Raw genomic sequence first — 17,941 nt, 5'->3', positions numbered from 1 at the left:
TTTGTTAAAAAAACTCTCAGTTTGCCTCTGTAAAAAGTGGCCAGGACAGAAGGAGAAAGATGTGCTTGCCTCATCCGACACAGATGCTGCTTTGCACATTTCACTAAGAATGACGTGGAGAAACCATATTATTTTTCATATGACCATTGCAGCATCCCTATGGATGCTTTATAACTGGAATGTATTTATGACAGTTGCAGGGGTCATGTGATCACTTTTTGAGATTTTTTTGACAAAGTCAATGGAAATTTTGGGCTCAATTTATTGGAGTATTTTATTCAAGACTGGCATAAATTAAGCCCAGTCCTTCAGGACAGTCATATCCTTGTCTTAAGTCCCTTGTGGCCTCCAAACCAGAAAAAGAGAGACATGTTAAATAATGAAGTGGCAACTCCTGTTTGCCTGGGATTAATCTCCCAGTTATGAAAAGTGGAAGGATGTGTTTTAATCCTTATGCCAATAAAAATGTTAGTATATCTTTGGCAAGACTTGTGATGGACATGAGGCAAAATCTTGGATTTGTTATTTTGTTTGTGTTAGTTTTATTTTCATTTTATGTCCTGGAACTCTTGAATAGAATACTTTTTCAAAAAAAATGTCAAGAAACAGTATGTAATAATGGGTCTCATTGTATCCTAATCATCTGATAGTATAATATAATTAAAATTTAAGAGAAATGACGTTTTTTTTCCCTTTGTCAAGAATGAATACAGATTAAGAGTACAACTTCTATATATTCAGAAAATCTCTCTCTTTTTTCATTTACAATGATAGCAACCGTATTGGTATAAAAAGATGGTGCATGAGTTCACTAAAAAGCTATCATTGAAAAGTGTGATTTTGTTATGCAAGTGGTGTCTGTAGCTAAAATACACCCAATTGCAGTAGTAGAAGAAAAAAAATTGCCTAGAAATGTCGATAAAACTAGATCAATAATGGAAAAATGTGCTATTGGTTTATCCTTTCTTTGTATGATTTTTAGTACTTAAGTTTTCTGTATCTATGCTAATGATAAAGCTGCTTGAGCCCCTTAGGCTGCCAGAATCCTATGACTTTCTGCTTTCTCCTTCCCTTTGCATTTTTCTAAAGAGTATCTACGAGGGAAAATTTGAGTGTGGATACTTAAAAGAGAGGAGAGCATCGGGACTAGTCTTTTGTGAAAATACTACCTCAGTCTATAGAGCACTATTTGTGAGTTTTCAGGTTTACGTGTTCTGTTGTTTAAAAAAAAAATAACTTTTTTTTAAACCTTGGTGTTCATAAACCCACTTTGCCCTAACATTGGAATGGAGGAGCATGCAATACTTTGTTTTTTAAGTGCATGGTTTTAGAAGTTTATATTGTTTTGGCTACATTTTCAGTGGTGTGATTAGTTTAGCTTCCAGCTAAATTTTCTAATTTTTTCAGAGACTAGCATGCTCAATTACCTACTTGAAAAAATGTGACGCTTGCAGAGAAATGAAATGGTCATGAATTGTAAAAATCAACATACTTTGTAATTGTTTTGGAAAGTAAATGCAAGTATTGTATGTGGCATATGTGAAGGCCCAGAAGGTCTTTAATTTGGTTCAAGTTGCATAATTAAAATTGGAATAATATGTGTTACAGAAAAAATACACTTCTTTGTGCAGTCATTAAAATATGGACCCATAAGTTAGCCGTTTCCATTTGAGCATATTGAAGTAGATTTTGCTGAGAGATAACAGCTAGTACAAAGACAGCCATTAAATTGCACAGTCAAGTAGAAATTTGAAACAGTTCTAAACATAAAATAAAATAGGGGTTGTGAATTCACATTGCATAATCATTTTAAGCTTGCAAGCCACCTACGTTCCTATTTTGTGGCATCTCATTATTGGGTTTACTTTGAGAATCTTGATTGTCTTGAGTTTCTGAAATCAGTGTAAAAACAGGCCTGGTTGCGTGTTTGATTCAAGTTGGAAAGTTTCAAATGTAATACCAAAACAGTATGTTACAATTAAATTCTCATATATTCTTACTTTGCTATCAGTCCTCTGGTTCCAGTGCATTGTTAAAACTTCCAACTCTATTAAGGCAGTTGAAACGATGTGTTACAGAAGTGAAGGTTGGTCAGAAAAAGAAACTTTTAACAGCAACTTGACCCAAATTAAACTTCACCTTGTCTTTTTTTTCTTTCTTTATGGAACTGGAATAGTTCCTTCTCTTTTTATAGCTTAAAGATTCCTTAATAAGCATTATGGCATTTGCATGACAGTGGCATGCAAGCCGCAAGCATCTCTGTCATCTGCTATTTTTACTCTGATACATTGGCTCCTCTTCATCAAAAGCAGCTATGGTGTTCATCCTAAATCAAGGAGAATTTTTTTAAAAAAATACAGCGTGAGGCAAAATTTCATGGCAGTCTTTAATGTGTCTGTTATATGTGTATAGCAAGAACAATTAGGAACTGAAAATTAAATGCTAATAAACTACATGGGGGAAGAAGAAAGAGAAGACTTTTTCCAGTCTAGGCAAATAGACATTTGGCATAAAACTACTACTAGCCCAAAGCTTTTGGAAACATAGAGAAAGGGAACTATTTGTAAAGTACATTGTGCTGCATCAAGTTGTTACAATACTTAATAGCCAATCAAACAGAGGATAAAATGAGCATACCTGATTTACTTTTTTAAATAAACCTAAGGATAAATTTAGAGAATAATACAAGGAGTCCTTGAGTTACCGCCGTAATGAAACCTACCTAACAACCATGGTTGTGACAGTCATAAAATAGATAACTCATGTGACTTTATACATTTTATTTGTGGTGGCAGTTAAACAAATACTACAGTGATTAAGCAAATCAATTATTCATTAAGAAGTTTTGCCCAAAAAAAAAAAAGAAAGAAAGAAAGTAAATGGCGGTTTTCAGCAAAATCGGTTTAAAATGCAGTGAAATGTTTGCAGGACCCTGCAGGTGGCTGTAAATGCATCACTGTGGCTGAATGCCCAAAATGCGGTCATGCGACTGTAGAGGGGGCTGATCATTGGAAGTGTGAATCTGGATCATAAGTACTCAGTACCCCTAGTTGATCTGTCAAAACGTTGATTGCTAAGTCAAGGACTGGCTGTATACAGTACCTTTATTTAAAAACGAGTATCCATAAATTTATAGTACTGCATTTTTTCCTGCCCATCTGATCTTATTATTATTTTTTAGAATTGTTTAATTAGAGAAAATGGGGAGCTGGTGCATCCCAAGGCAAAAGTGCCAGCCTTTAGTTCATCTTTACAACAACAATGTTCTCAAATAAACAGCCCGCATAAAGTTTCTTGAGGTAAATACTAGGTAGGAGCTTTATTTGGAAGTGTGGCTTCCTGACAAGAAGACAAGCAGAAATTTTGTTAAAAATGTCTACTCTAAATCTAAAAATATATAGAGAGAACTTTGGTGATTAAACGGAGTAAAACAATCTAGAAGCAAAGTCATTCTTAGTTTAAAAAAAACTTAAGTTAGTGCTCAACAACTCTTCAGTTTATCAGACATAAACTTTCTGTCAATTTTTGGTATAATGTTTCTGTGGCATGATGTATAATATTGAGACACATGTAGAAGTTTTTATAACATTTTTTCCCATTGAAAACAAGATTCACAGCAGACAAACTTTAAACAGTTATTCTGGAGGACAGAGAATTCCCTTTCCTGTTTTGAATTAGCTAGCATGCTTTGCCTAGCAATTTAGCTTAAAGCTGGATTTAACTATGTATTTATTCCATCTCAGAAATGTTGAGACAAAATGAAATTCTAGAATCCCTCTCCCACCCACCCCTCTCTCTCTTTTTAAGTGGTGTTGTTTTAATTCATTATAATTTGCCTGCTTTACCCTCAGGACGGTGCCGTTTTTCTGAAATAAAATTAGCAATTGTTAATGAAAATTATCAGCTGGTTAGACCTCTACTCCATTTTTGTATCCATATTATCAAATCCAATGCAATGGACTATTATTGATGGGGTGGGGGAGCTACTGCCAATAGGAGAATCTTAGCCTGTCTGGAAAAAGTCAGTGAAATATTGTAATTAAAAACAGAATAAGAAGGGAAAAAAAGGGTATATCAAGTTATTTTATAGTAATTAATGTTCAAGCATTTTTCTCTTCTGAGAATGTTTGTTTGGTCTGCCGTTGTTGTCCTGTCCTTAATTAACCAATTGGAACTGCTTTGTTGCATGTCATATTAACCCTCCGTCTGTTCATTTTCTTCTGGTTTAAAAGCATAATCCTTTAGATTATAATCCAGAAGCCTTGAAGAAGTCTGCTGTTCAGAAAGTCTTAAAGGTAAAAGTGATACAATTTTCCATTTAAAACCACACAATTAAATGAAGATTCTGGCTGCCAGTTTGGTCTATTGGTGAAGATACAATACTACACAAGTGCCTATGAGTTAGGCATGAGAGCCGTCTTTGGGCCAATCACTCACTCTCAGCTCAACCCATCTCACAGGGTTGTTGTTATGGGGACAATAGGAGGAGGAAAAAAAGATTAGATACGTTTGTCACCTTGAGTTATTTATAAAAATTATAAAGGCAGTCTTAAAATAATGGAAAATATTTTCAAATATTTTGAATTCCAGGAGATCTAAGCTTAGTGTCACAAAGTTTGAGCAGGACGCGATAACATTAATTTGTCTGTGAGTGGAAGGCACATTCCATCAGTGGTTGCATTACATAAATTATAGAAACAAATAATCTTTAATTTTAATCAATTATTTTTAAAAAGTTTGCATTAGAGAGTCAGCTGTATTATTACTATTAAACAAATTATTTAATTCTTCTAAAATGGTACTGAATATCCAATATATTTTCAAAAGCATGATTTTATTAAACCTGTTGATGCTTTTTTTTAATCCAGAGAATTTCTAAATTTCTTGATCCCTTTTTAATACATTTACTGAACTTGGAATGTAACTGCATATTGGCAATCAAAATATTCATAACAAAACTAATGTAAGGGCCACTAAGTCATCATGAAGCACAAACCCCATGTAGCCTTATTAATTCCATCCCTTTTGCTTCAGGATCACCACTTATAGATACAAACATGGAATTAATAAGACAAATTGCTAGTGGAAAACTAAATTTAGTCCTGCCACTAATGTGGAAAGTAGGGGCAGTGCTTTTTTGAAGATGCTGACAGCGCAGAATAGCTTGTTCATAAATTGTGCAGAGATACACAGCTCAGAATTGCTGGTTAAACTGAAAGGCTAGCTGTAAGCAAATATATAGACACTACATATCTGTTTCTCCTTACCTGTAGAAACTTAATTGGTAGCACATATAAAAAAGAAATGTGCCTCCCTGTTTCCTGAGGCAAGAAGTAAGACTTGAATCTTACTTCTATTATGGTTAGAAACAACTCTGGTTATATTAAAGGGATAGTGTATTATTTTCTGAGAGGTTTTTTGCCTGTCCCATCAGTTTTGCCATTCAGTAGTAAATAAATTGTCTAAATTTTACGTAAGCATTTTGAAAACCAGAAATCGATAAAGTTAAGAAAAACATAAATAAGAAGAATAAGTATCTGAACAGTCAATATCCAAACAGGCTAAACATTCAATAAACAATACATTTTATCAAATGAAGACATGATTGAGACCCTCTTGTATACATATCCAAAAATATGTCATATAAGGGAGGATGATATTGATGAAGATCCCTATGGCTCATATTTTGCCCTTGAAGATAATTTTCAGAAATGGAACTAATCTGGGAGAAAATCTGAATGAATTTTGTGCCAATTAAAAAATTTTCACAGCGAGAAATAATTAAAAGCGTATTGCTAGGTAAATCAAACTAAATACGTCTCCCCCTTTAAAAATTCAAAACAATATGTGTTGAGATAAGAATGCCCATGTCTTTAGTCTGCTATTTTTGTCTTAACATTGTTTTAACTTCCTTTTTAATCATGTTACTTTTTGGAGTTCCAGTTTATAAATTAATTATTAATAATTTAATTACTGTATTAACAGCATTGGTAGATGCTTCAGATTAACTTCTGTAATTCCTTTTTAACAAAAAGTATTTAACTGAGACATTGCTAGGGAGTCTATTAACAGACATTCATAATTTGAGTTCTTTAAAATTACTTTTGTAGTTTTAGTAAGAAAACTGGGTAAACTTACAATAGAAGCCATAGCATATCATTTCTTTTGTTACCCTCCAAATGTTTTATGATTCTGACATTCTGCTTAATCATTCCATATATGTAAGATTAGCTTTCTAAGCTTGCATTTTCTCCATATGCTCCTTTTGCTTCCTGACCGCAACATTCATTTATTTGTTGTGATGTTGCTTCATTAATTTGGGGAGGGGAGGGAATGAAATGCTTATTTAAAGATGAAACATTGAGCACCTTAAACCAATTCATTCAAAAACACAATACTTGTAAGGAGGTTGGAAACCTCAGTAATTTCTATGTGCAAATCTTTCAAGGTAAGTTATGCAGTTCCTTTATCTTATATATGTTTGTGACACAGAATAGATGGAAGGAAGATAAGAGTAATAGAATTATTGTTTTTTACATTTTCAGTCAGGGAAGAAAATGAACAGTAATCCAAATCCCCTTGTCTTAATGACAATTGGACATAACTCACAAGAAAGCAAGGTAAGTCTTAACCACTTTTGTCCTTTTCTGTAAAGCAACACGGTTCATACCATCCTAATTTTTCCAGGTTTTGTATATACAGGATCACATCAATCTGTGTAACATTTTCTTTCAAAGCTAATAGAATCCCTTACTCCCATCCCCTAAGCAATTTGCAGGCACTTGGATCTGAATTAGCATTGGGTATCATGATTTTTCTCAAAGGACATACTGCTGTGAGCTTCTTTGGATAAGAAGTACTGTACTTGTAAGCTGCTCTAAGAGGACAATATCCTTCACATTACTCTCTACCCCTAACTCATATTTCTGATCTGGATTGGGAGTGCAAGTGAAATAGAAGGTTAAATCTACTCTGTTGCCCATTCCAGAAATCTAATCAGGGGGAAAAAATCCTGATATCTGTAATTTGTATTGCGGGACAAAGCCCATTGTACAGTGTGAAGTACGGACTCACAAACCACTTTGATGTTTTTATGTATTTATTTGCATTTGTATGTTGAATATCCAGCTCTGTGATTTCCATTGTTGTCCAGTTCCCTTAATACAGGGGTCAGCAACCTGCGGCTCTGGAGCTACATGTGGCTCTTTCCTCCCACTGCTGCAGCTCCCTGTTGCTGGTCAGCTCCACAATTGATAGGGCTTTTGGTTAGGACAGGTAGAAGTAAAAAGGAGGCCGTGTTAGGAGGAGGCTCTATGGTAGGGGAACTGGACTGCCAGTCGGTTCCAAAATTGAATGGGGGGGGCTTCTGGTTCAGACCTTTGTGGCTCTTTGAGTGTTTAAGGTTGCTGACCCCTGCCTTAATATATTACCCAAGCACATGCAATTCTTGGAGCAAAGGGAGAAGAATGCCTGTGTATCTGTATAAGTAGGCTTTGTTTTTTGACATATATGTTAATAAAGAATCCTGCATTTGAATAGATCCGCTATAAGACCAATGAACCTGTTTGGGAAGAGCATTTCACTTTTTTTGTTCATAATCCTCGACGACAAGAGCTAGAAGTTGAGGTAGGTCATTCTTGTTATTGCCTGATCTGAGGTATCTTTTGAGGGCAGAGTGCCAGAATGGCTGCAGCATTGGGAGAATTACAGCAAAAAATGTTGTATTCTTGATATTTGCAAATGTTTTGCTGAATAGACAAGGGATCCTATCTTGGAAATAGTTGTAGTTCTGCCTATGCTGAATTGTTTGCTTAGTAAATTTGAGGCAGGTAATTAGAAAATGTTTTAATTATTTTGGTAATATATATGTAATATAGTGTAAAGCTTTATACTGAATAAAGCATAAATGTAATATCAAATTTGGCTTTCTCTAATGCTGGATTTAAGTGTGTAAGTGAGAAAAATTACAATACATCAAAATTCAGATTATAGGAAACAAAGATTCTAAGCTGATTAAGTTTATTAATGGGTCAAGAATCAGGTTAATTGAATAAAATTAAGGACTTAGTAATTTGTTAACTTTTTTTAATACAGGTTTTCATTTAACTGTAATAATTCTTTTTCCTTCTTCTATAGGTCAAGGATGAACAACATCAGTGCTCCTTGGGAAATTTTAAGCTTCCTCTTAACCAACTCCTTGCAAGTGAAGATCTAACTATGCATCAGAGATTTCATCTTAATAATTCTGGTCCAAACAGCACTGTATACATGAAGATTGCACTCAGGGTATATTACAACAGTTCCCTAAAATTTATTTAAAAATTAAGCATGTAATAATTGTGGTAATGGTAGTGATATGCAAATTATGTTTTAAGAAAGAAAGTCAGGAAAAGATTTTAAAAGGTGTGGTTGCTTGGGAATGAGAAGTTGTAAACTTGGTTACTTGATGGACACATTAAAAATTATTGACACCAAAGCTGCAGGCTGTGGTAAAAGTGTCAATATATTGCATAAAGTGAGTCTGTATTTCAGTGAAGGAGCATAATGTTTTGAATGCACGAGTTCAGTTACTGCCATGCTTCCCTTTTTTTGTCGAAAAGCAAAAGTGATTAAGACGACCTGCCTAATTTTTGGATAGTTTTCTCCCATCAAGTTAAGAAGTAATGCCCAGAGCTCTAATTTTAATGTGAAACAATTCCCTTTCTTATACCTGCTTAATCTAAAGGAAGATCTGCATTTGAAATGAGTAAAAATAACTATAATCATCCTTACGTCAAGATCCCTTTAAAATGGCAAGATTAAGAGGTTTTTTTTTTCAAATGTGCCATACTTCTAAGTGTGTGCATGTCTTTTTTAAAAAATAGTTTTATTGAACATTTTAATCTTTAAAAACAGAAAGAAAAACCCAACAAGAAAAAACAAAACACAAAACATACGTAATAATGTAAAGCAATTATACAGTCTTCTGTATTGGCTTTCATATTTAGCCTTTCTAGTTCTCCATTCTGCATTGCCTTCCTATTGCTTTTACTTTGTCCTATAATATAACAAGATTAAGAGTTAAAAACGACACACAGCATCATAATTAATTATAATCTTTATAAGAGACTGTAAATAAGGATATTTTCTGATGAGATAGAACCAATAGCAACAGCATAGCAATAGCATTTAGGCGTATATATTGTCCCATAGTGTTTTAGAGAACTCTTTGGGTGGTTTACACCGGGAGCATTGTTTGTATATTGCCCCTTACAATCTGAGTTCTCATTTTACTGACCTCGGAAAGATGGAAGGGTGAGTCAAGTTTGAGTCCCATTAGGATCGAAATCCTAGCTGTGGGTAGAGTTTGCCTGCAGTACTACACTTCAATCATTCACCACCAGGGTTCCTTTCATATATTACATCATATGCACCAGGAAAGGGTAATCTGGTGTCTCTCAGATATTTTGGATTGCCCTTCTATAAATACCAGCCATTATACCCAATAATCAGGGATTCTAGGGAATTGTATCCAAAACATCTGGAAATGCCAGATTTGTTACACAGTATATGTGTACTGCGTGTGTATGACAACAGATAATACCCCATATCATGCTATTCTCATACCTGACGTTATGCTCCGTGTAGCATCTTGCAGTCTCAATATTTTAGATGCTCCTTTTGTTTATCTTCCCCTCAATGTGTGAAATTAGGCGTTTTATAGAATGCCTAGGAAATCTATACAGTGCCAAAAATGGGATGTCAAAGTACGAAATGCTTAATATTTCATGCTTCCCAGGCATTCTATGCAATGCCAAAAGGGAAACTGGTAAAGTATAAAATAATTCGTTGAAAATGTCATCCTAGCCTTTCTTGTAGGTCAATGCTTTGTCTTTTTCTCTCTCTTTTTCAGTAAGAAAGTCCTGTACTTTATTTTATATTTCTTCTTTCATTTCCGTATATGTCCTAACCGTTTACCTAACCCTTTACATGACTTTCTTACTATGCTGCATAATGCCTAGGGAGATTATATAGCATATTAAAATAATGAAGGCATTTCATACTTCGCCTAAAAATGCCATGCTTTCTATAGATTCACTAGGCATTCTATACAATGCAAGCTTTTTACACATTCTTTTCAGGGATTAAATCCAGGGGAGATTGTAAAAGATTCTGAAAAAAACTTGATAGCAAAAATCTTTTAACTCTTATTGAGAGGAATATCAAGGTTGCCAGTGCTTAACAAATGGAAGAGGCTGGACTAGTGTGTATTTTTAATTCTCCACAGCCACAAAATGGAAACTTCCACCAAGTGAGATGTATAGATGTCCCATTGAAAGCTTTCCTTTTTGTAAAACGTAAGAGGAGAATACAGACAATCTTTGATTTAGGAATATAACAGGATCTGCCCTTTGTAGTCATAACTCATGAAAGTTTAAAAGCAGGTCATCATGTGATCAGTCAGATTTTATTACCTTTTTTATGGTGGGTGTTAAGCAAACCCATTGTTTGCTATGGCATGTTGATGATGAAAACCAGGGGAAAAAAACACTAATTTTCAGCAAAAATATAAATTGTTGTCACATTACCATGGGATGCTGCAAATGCAGGTCGATTGCCAATTGTCCGAAATGTGGACACATGATCAGGGGAAGTGGCTATTGGAACTTTTGCCGTAGGAATGTACGATTTAGGGGTCTGTCATAATAGACTCTGTGCTGGAAATAAGTTGAGGGCTATTTGTATTTCCTATCAATTAAGTTTCATTCAGGCAAACTTTTCTTTTTCTCATCATGGTGGAGATTAAGGGCAAACATTCTAGTTAGGCATAACTCTCCGGTAAATTACATACTACATGAGATTTTCCAGGCATGTTTTTATATAGAGCAATTGGAGAGAGGAAAAAATAGTCTCAAAGATAACTCTTCTAGGTTTGCTTTAGTTCTCTTTGTAATCTGTTCATTGTACTAAAGCTCCTTCCCCAATGTTGGGTTTTGCAACCTTTGAAACTCCATTCATTGATGTAGGCAATTTTTTTTCCTGAACTGTAAGAAGGAACGAAAGTGATCTTCTTGTTTGTTTTGTGACTATTAGATCCTTTCTCTTGAAAACCAAGAGAGAGCTCCAGATTACCAATATACGTCCAAAGTGAAGAGGCCTTCTGTTTCCAAAGATGGGAGGAAGGGTACTTTCAAGCCTCAGGTGCCCCCCTCTCCAGCAGCTGATGTGAGCAAAGCCCTAAGTTCTACACCTGTAGATGCCAATAAAAGGATTGACGGGATGGAAGCAGGCCTCCCCTCCAACCCTCACCCTCAATGGCCAGCAGATCTCAGCAGAAGTTCCTCCAGTCTTCTGACCTCCAATTTGAGTGGTTCTCCCAGCCACCTTTCAGTCAAAGAGCCTACTCCAAGTATAGCTTCAGACATCTCTCTTCCCATCGCCACGCAGGAGCTAAGGCAACGTCTGAGGCAACTTGAAAAGTACAGTCCCAAATTCTTTTTCATATTGTATCTATTCTTACATTGGCATTTTTACTTTAAGTTCTTTTCCTAATGATTCTAAGCACGATAATCTGCATTTTGTTTACAGTATCTGGGCATCGAGTTGACATTTTCATGACGTCTCCACCTTGACTCAGATATTTATTTACAATTTTAAAAAGCACCAGCCTCAGCACCCCACAATTTATTTATTGCCAGTATTCCCCCCCCTCCCCAATTTTCTGCACAATAAGCAGCTCTTGTTTTATATTGTTACTTCTCAAAACCAAAACATGTCTTCACAAATCAACAATTACTTAATATTAGTAATGCTATATTTTAATTGTGTCTGGAAAACCAGAATGTATTGTAAATTGTACGTACAGAACCTCATTAGGATTGTCTTATGTATGCAGGTGGGTTAGAATAGTAGTTTAGGGTTCTTATTGAAGTATTTATTTCATATTTTTTGTTACCTTTGGGATATAATATATCCCCAAAATCACAAAAGAAAGAATTGTTTTTGTGTCATTGTGGAAGCTCAATGCTGATAGTTTGTATTATCTTGATTTTTGTAGTGGAGCAACGTTGGGACAGTCACCATTGGGCCAGATTCAGTTAACAATTCGTCACAGTTCACAGAGAAACAAACTTATGGTGGTTGTGCATACATGCAGGTGATCGTATTATATATTTCTTGCATTTATCAGTTTATCTGTAAGGTACGGTAGCTGTGCTGGAGAACTGGGAAGGCTCTGCTTTCTTCTCTCCCATCTCGTCAAAAATGCTGAGTTTTATTCCTCCAGTCAAATCTCCCCATTTAACTGTGACTTTGACTTACCTGGATTCTCTTGGGAATCCAGGCTAAGGGCTTGTATCTAGGCAGATGGAAAAAAGAGATCAGCGAATCCTGGAGAAAGGGGTACTGACCAAGCATTGTCAAAATTTGCAGATGTGCTGCTTTATTAACTATTTCTGATCTGGATATTTTGTATTATTTCATTGTAGAAATCTAATCGCCTTTTCAGAAGAAGGTTCCGACCCTTATGTTCGAATATATTTATTGCCTGACAAGAGGAGATCAGGAAGAAGAAAAACAAGTGTTTCAAAGAAGAATTTAAATCCAGTGTTTGATCAGGCGTATGTTGCAATCTGATTCCTAATTTTACTGCATAAAGTTGTGAAATTGTTAAAATTTCTTTCTTTGCACTGAAATGTTACTTCTATTGATTTTTAAGAAGGCATCTAGAAAGTGGTTAATAATTCACTGTTACTAGAAGTGCAATGCAGGGAGATAAAGATAAATGCAGATTAGCACCTCTTGGTTTATTTTGTTACCATATCTATAAATAAAATTATTTAAAAATGAGTCTTATTAGTACGATCACAATATTTTTCTATAAAAAATAAGTTGTCAAAGCCTAGTCAGTTGGGTATTAATTGCTATAAAAATTTTAATTTAGCAAAGAAGAATTTGAAGCTAGGCCTTGGGGTAATATAGATATTAAAATGAGCATTAAAAAGTGGAAGGCAAATAATTTTGCAGAGGGAAATGTTCCTTATGTAATAGATATGACTTGAACAGTTGCAACCTCAAAAATCTCACTGATTTTCAGGGCTCCTTAGCCAAATATTCTGAAGCCACTGATCTCCTGATTTCAAAGTACTTTGGTTATATTCTGTCTGAAACATTTTTTCCTTCTCAGTTTTGATTTCAGCGTTCCGTTGTCTGATCTACAGAGAAGAACTTTAGATGTTGCAGTGAAGAACAGTGGAGGGTTCTTGTCTAAAGATAAAGGTCTGCTTGGTAAGGTGAGTATCACAGATGTAAAAAAAGCAGTGCTTGGATAATGTGGCAAATAAATGTGAATTGAAGTATTGTAGAATATCAACTAGTTCTTTTTTTTTTTTTTACAATTTATTTATTTATTTAATTTATATGCCACACGTCTCACTATCCAGGTGACTCTGGGCAGCTAACAAGACAGTAAAAGGAAGAGCATGCAAACATAATGTCAACTCATAAAACATTTGCATGTCTGTTATCAAATTGCCATGGTGCATACCTTCAGCTAGAGTCGGTGCTCAGATTACTACAGCAGGCTTGTGAGATGTGCACCTCATTGGAATATGTGATTTATGACACAGATCGAGGGGAGGGGAGAAATGGGCAAAGTTCAGTCATAATTTAAATGACGTCAGATCTGACTGCAATGGGGTATTGCTGAAATGGTGTTCCTAATAAATGACTGGATTTCTTTTGAAACTTGGCTCGAGGCTCATGAATTAATTAGGGCATCTTTCGGAAACCTGACACATTAAAAATATTAAAATTAACAGGAATTAGATAAAACTGGGAACCAAGTGCATGAGCAATATGGAGGTGGGATCTTCTTTTGTAATCTATTGGCCATCACAACCCCCATTGGGGCCCTATGCCAATTGGCAGAGTCATGTTCTGAGGCCTTTACAGAAAGCCAAGAAGGTGGTGATGGATTATGGGCATAATCCCATAAACCTTACATATAGCTGATTCTGAAACAGAATTACTTATCTCCCCCCCCCCCATCCCATGCATTCTGTAGCAAAATCTCATTGAGCTGATGTGTAAAGATTTGAATTGGAAAAAAAACAACAGACGTTACCTTTACCTTGTGCGATGTATCTCTTATAAGGATTTAAGATCCATGGATTTGGAGGGGAAGCTGTGAAACATATCCATAAAATAGAGCCATCTGTTGAATAGGTTAACTTTGTAATGGAATCACGGTTCAGATTTCACATTTGTAAGCAATGACTTTGTGCATACAGGAGGTTAGGAGTCAAAGCCAGAATCTAGGATGGCTTTCCACAGAAGCAAAGCATGTAGAATCTTGTGTCATAATTTAGTTTTTGTTCCCACAGGTATTGATACCACTGGCTTCAGAAGCACTTTCCAAAAATTGTACTCAGTGGTAAGTACAGCCATAGGATGCCTTTTCAATTTTACCTCATTGAGAATTTGGGGAAGAGTTCATTGTTTCTTTTTTCTTCTGTTTGTTTCGTAGGTATGACTTGACAGAAGATGGGACAAGAATTAACGTTGCACCTTAGGCAGCTTTGGATTCCAAAAGCTCCTGTTAGCATATTTTTGCCAATCTTTATGTTTTTTATTATCATTGTACCAATATTACTTTTTATAACTCTTAGTTACTTGGCCCATCACCCCAACCGTTTTATAATATCTTGAGATTTTGCTGTAGGCTTAAATCAGCTTACTTATAAACAGGTTTTTTTTTACCCATTTGTTACAGCAATTTTAATGTGCAATAGGGTTTATAGAATAAACATTTGTTTCATTAGGTCCTGTTATGGCATTTCTGTCCTTAAGAAAAATGGGCTATATTTCATTTTTTTTTACCTTATTTTTGTCTCATCAAGATATCTGCCATGTAAATAGATACTATTTTTTCAACTGCATTATCCTCAGAGGTGTGAATGCAGAAAAAAATGTCAAAGAAAACTATTTTCTTTGAAAAAAGGATGATATAAAAATCTTAAAACAAATTTGAGAATAGCATAGCTAGAAAAATGGACTTAATCTTACTAATATTGTGGATTTAAGAGTTTCTTATTTTTTAAAAAAATGAAAACTATTGATGTAATGATGTATGATTAAAGATTTGCAAAAAAGGGAAATACAAAATATTAACCTTTAATATTTATATTGAAAAATGTATTCTTTTGTTCAGATAATGCATATAATTCACAAATGCATATATTATATATGTGAAAATGAAGATTTATATAGTACAGTACTGTGTTTTTTTCCATTCACTGCTTCTTATTAAAAGTTTATTTGTCCTATCCATAATGCAGGGAAAATGCCTATGCAACAGAATGCTCAAGCTATATAACAAATTAGGATTTGGCAGCCACCCTGATACAAATTGCGATGTCACATTGATTGCTACCGATAGGAAACAGTTTATAACTGAGTTTTAAAGCATGTTTACAATTGTATGTGGAATACCAGCAAATAATGAGCTCAAACTGTAGAGACTTCTGAATTTCTGCTTGATTCTTTCACAGTTGTTTCAGTACTGTCAGCATTGGTGCCTTGAGCGAGTTTTTTATTTTTATTTTTGGATCAATGCATGTAGTAACCACATAGCACTGCATTCTTTATGAAAGTACAAGTTCCAAAGTTGATTCATTCACACATTATCAATAAGGAATATGACAGTACAGAATGGGAGGACAGAGTGTGCAAAAACAGCATTGAAGCTGATCCACAGTGCTTCTGTATAACAATAATGCAGGAAAAAAAATACTTCCAGTGAATCATTTAAAATCAAATATATCTTCTAATCAGTATAGCTTTTTTTTCCATTTGATTTTGTCACGCCCAGGAAATGCAAGAACAGTTTGCGAAAATGGGCTTGGTTATTTGAGTGTGAACATTTTATTCACTGTTGCTTTCAGAATAGAACCCGGGAAGGGGGAGCATTAATTATATTTATTCAAATATTTTTGAAAGCTTTCTCAGATGGTTTTAACAATGACACATTTTTTTGTATTTTAATCCAAGAAATGGCATAGTTCCATGGAAATTAGTAGCTACACATCATCTTGAATATATATGCAATGCCTTTCTAAGAATAATACAATAGTATAAAATAATAAAATGTTATCAGACTTTTGAAAGTCTTAGAAAGTTCTCTGGCCAAATGATTTCTATGGGTGAATAAACTTTAAGGATATTAGCTTTATAATAAAACTTACAAAATCTTAACTCTGGCTTAGACAATTTTGAAGAAATTCTCCAAGAGGAGCAGTCTTCACTGAAGCTTGAAGAGATCTTCCCATTGTGCCCTATAAATAACTAGACTATTAAGGATACCAAAGTGCCTGTAATATATGTAGCAGATTGTCTATATCATGTTTTGAGAATCAGTTGTCTATATTTCAGTGTGATGTACCTGCACACGGGCATGTATGCTTCTCCTGTGTTTTATTATGAATGTGCCTCATTAAGGTCGACTTTATAATATCATTCAGACATTGGCTTCATACAGAATAGCATGAGTAACTCTTATCACAACATAGCTTAGGTTAGCAGTCCTCACTTCCTTTTAAATGACAGAAATGCATTTACTGCATGGCAAGTTTCAGGGAAATCTAAAAAAGGGATGATATGCAAGAGGATGATTCAGCCATTAAATAGAGTTATGACAGGAAAACATATAAATAAATAAACCCATAATTTGAAATTTTACTGAAGAAAATCAATATTTCTTCTAACCTTTGTATTCTGTTGTGGCTTAAAGTGACATCAGTGAGTAAGAGTACTGTATGGTGGCTTTGCTTAAGTGGTAATTTATAAAGTTATATTTTAATTCTACTAACAAGGGGTAGCCTGGTGAGAAGAGGAGGCTCATAATATCAATAAATATATGCAGAATGATCTAGCACTTTGGGCTTCTTTTTTGCAATTAAAACTAAAATTAGCAAAAGGAATAAAAAAATGAGGAAAAACAAAGGCCCACTAATAAGTTGAAATAAGCCTTTTAGTTTGATGTTAAGATACACAAAGCAATGTTTTCTTCCTTATTCATCTTCTCTGTTCTTTCTAATAAGGCCACATCTCTTGAATTGATGCAATGCAAAATATATTGAAAATAGCTCTGCAGTAAAGAGATGGAGAAATTTTGGACCAAAATCTGAATGATGATTAAAACATTTTTTTTGCCTTTGAGACATAGAAACCGAGTGCATGAATAAATATGCTGTTCACAATTTAATGGTTCACTGAAGAATGATGAGGATTGATGAGATTCCAATTAGCAATTCTATATCTGAGTACCATCAGATTAGATTTCTGTTTTTTTTTCTATTCTGTGCCTTAAAAGAAAGCTTAAATATTTCATGTAATGAAAGCCAAGCTTTGTTCTCTGTATTTACCCATCTTTATGTGCTATTGAAACTGGTGCAGTTTTTTGCTGCATTTTGTATTTAGAGCTGCTGTAATCTAATCACCAATGAAGCTGTTATTTGACTTAGGGATTTAACATTCTTTCCTGTTTCAAACTCTCTATTATGATGCAGCAACTGGGGAAAAGAAGAGAGTAGTTTGACTACAGATTGAATTTTTTCGCTGATCTAATTTTGCTATTGCATGTATTTATTCAGTAAATGATTCATATGGAACTCACTGCCTCTTTTCATTCATTCAAAGACCATCTGCTGGGTTTACCTGACATAATTAGCAGCTTTTACTGCCCTCAGTTCACTTCCTAAAGCATTGTATCACATACAGATACACCAAAATAAAGAAGAACAGATACAAAATGATTGCATTTTTTAAAGAATCACAGCTTTTTTGTTGCAATTTGCAGTCCATCCATTGAGTGGGTTCTTAAGACTTTGATGAAAGTGTTCAAAAAGAAGAAAAATTACTTGACAAGTGTTGCTATGCATGTGAATTAAATTTTGCTTCTTCT

General features: G+C 34.6%; 1 protein-coding gene across 1 annotated transcript in view; it reads left to right on the top strand.

Annotated features, from left to right (window-relative positions):
* The window catches only part of ESYT2 (extended synaptotagmin 2), a 67,205-nt gene extending 49,557 nt beyond the window's left edge, over nt 1-17,648 (top strand). Inside the window, exons 14-23 of the mRNA XM_032237989.1 lie at nt 4,233-4,295; nt 6,546-6,620; nt 7,540-7,626; nt 8,137-8,286; nt 11,074-11,459; nt 12,038-12,136; nt 12,468-12,599; nt 13,166-13,271; nt 14,364-14,413; nt 14,507-17,648. Of these exons, the coding sequence (XP_032093880.1) occupies nt 4,233-4,295; nt 6,546-6,620; nt 7,540-7,626; nt 8,137-8,286; nt 11,074-11,459; nt 12,038-12,136; nt 12,468-12,599; nt 13,166-13,271; nt 14,364-14,413; nt 14,507-14,552 (1,194 nt within the window). The 3' untranslated portion in view covers nt 14,553-17,648. The remainder of the gene's footprint in view (nt 1-4,232; nt 4,296-6,545; nt 6,621-7,539; nt 7,627-8,136; nt 8,287-11,073; nt 11,460-12,037; nt 12,137-12,467; nt 12,600-13,165; nt 13,272-14,363; nt 14,414-14,506) is intronic.
* The last annotated feature ends 293 nt before the right edge of the window (nt 17,649-17,941 follow it).

The sequence above is a fragment of the Thamnophis elegans genome, chromosome Z (assembly GCF_009769535.1).
Source record: "Thamnophis elegans isolate rThaEle1 chromosome Z, rThaEle1.pri, whole genome shotgun sequence".
Lineage (NCBI taxonomy): Eukaryota > Metazoa > Chordata > Lepidosauria > Squamata > Colubridae > Thamnophis > Thamnophis elegans.
This window is presented reverse-complemented; position numbering and strand designations above follow the sequence as displayed.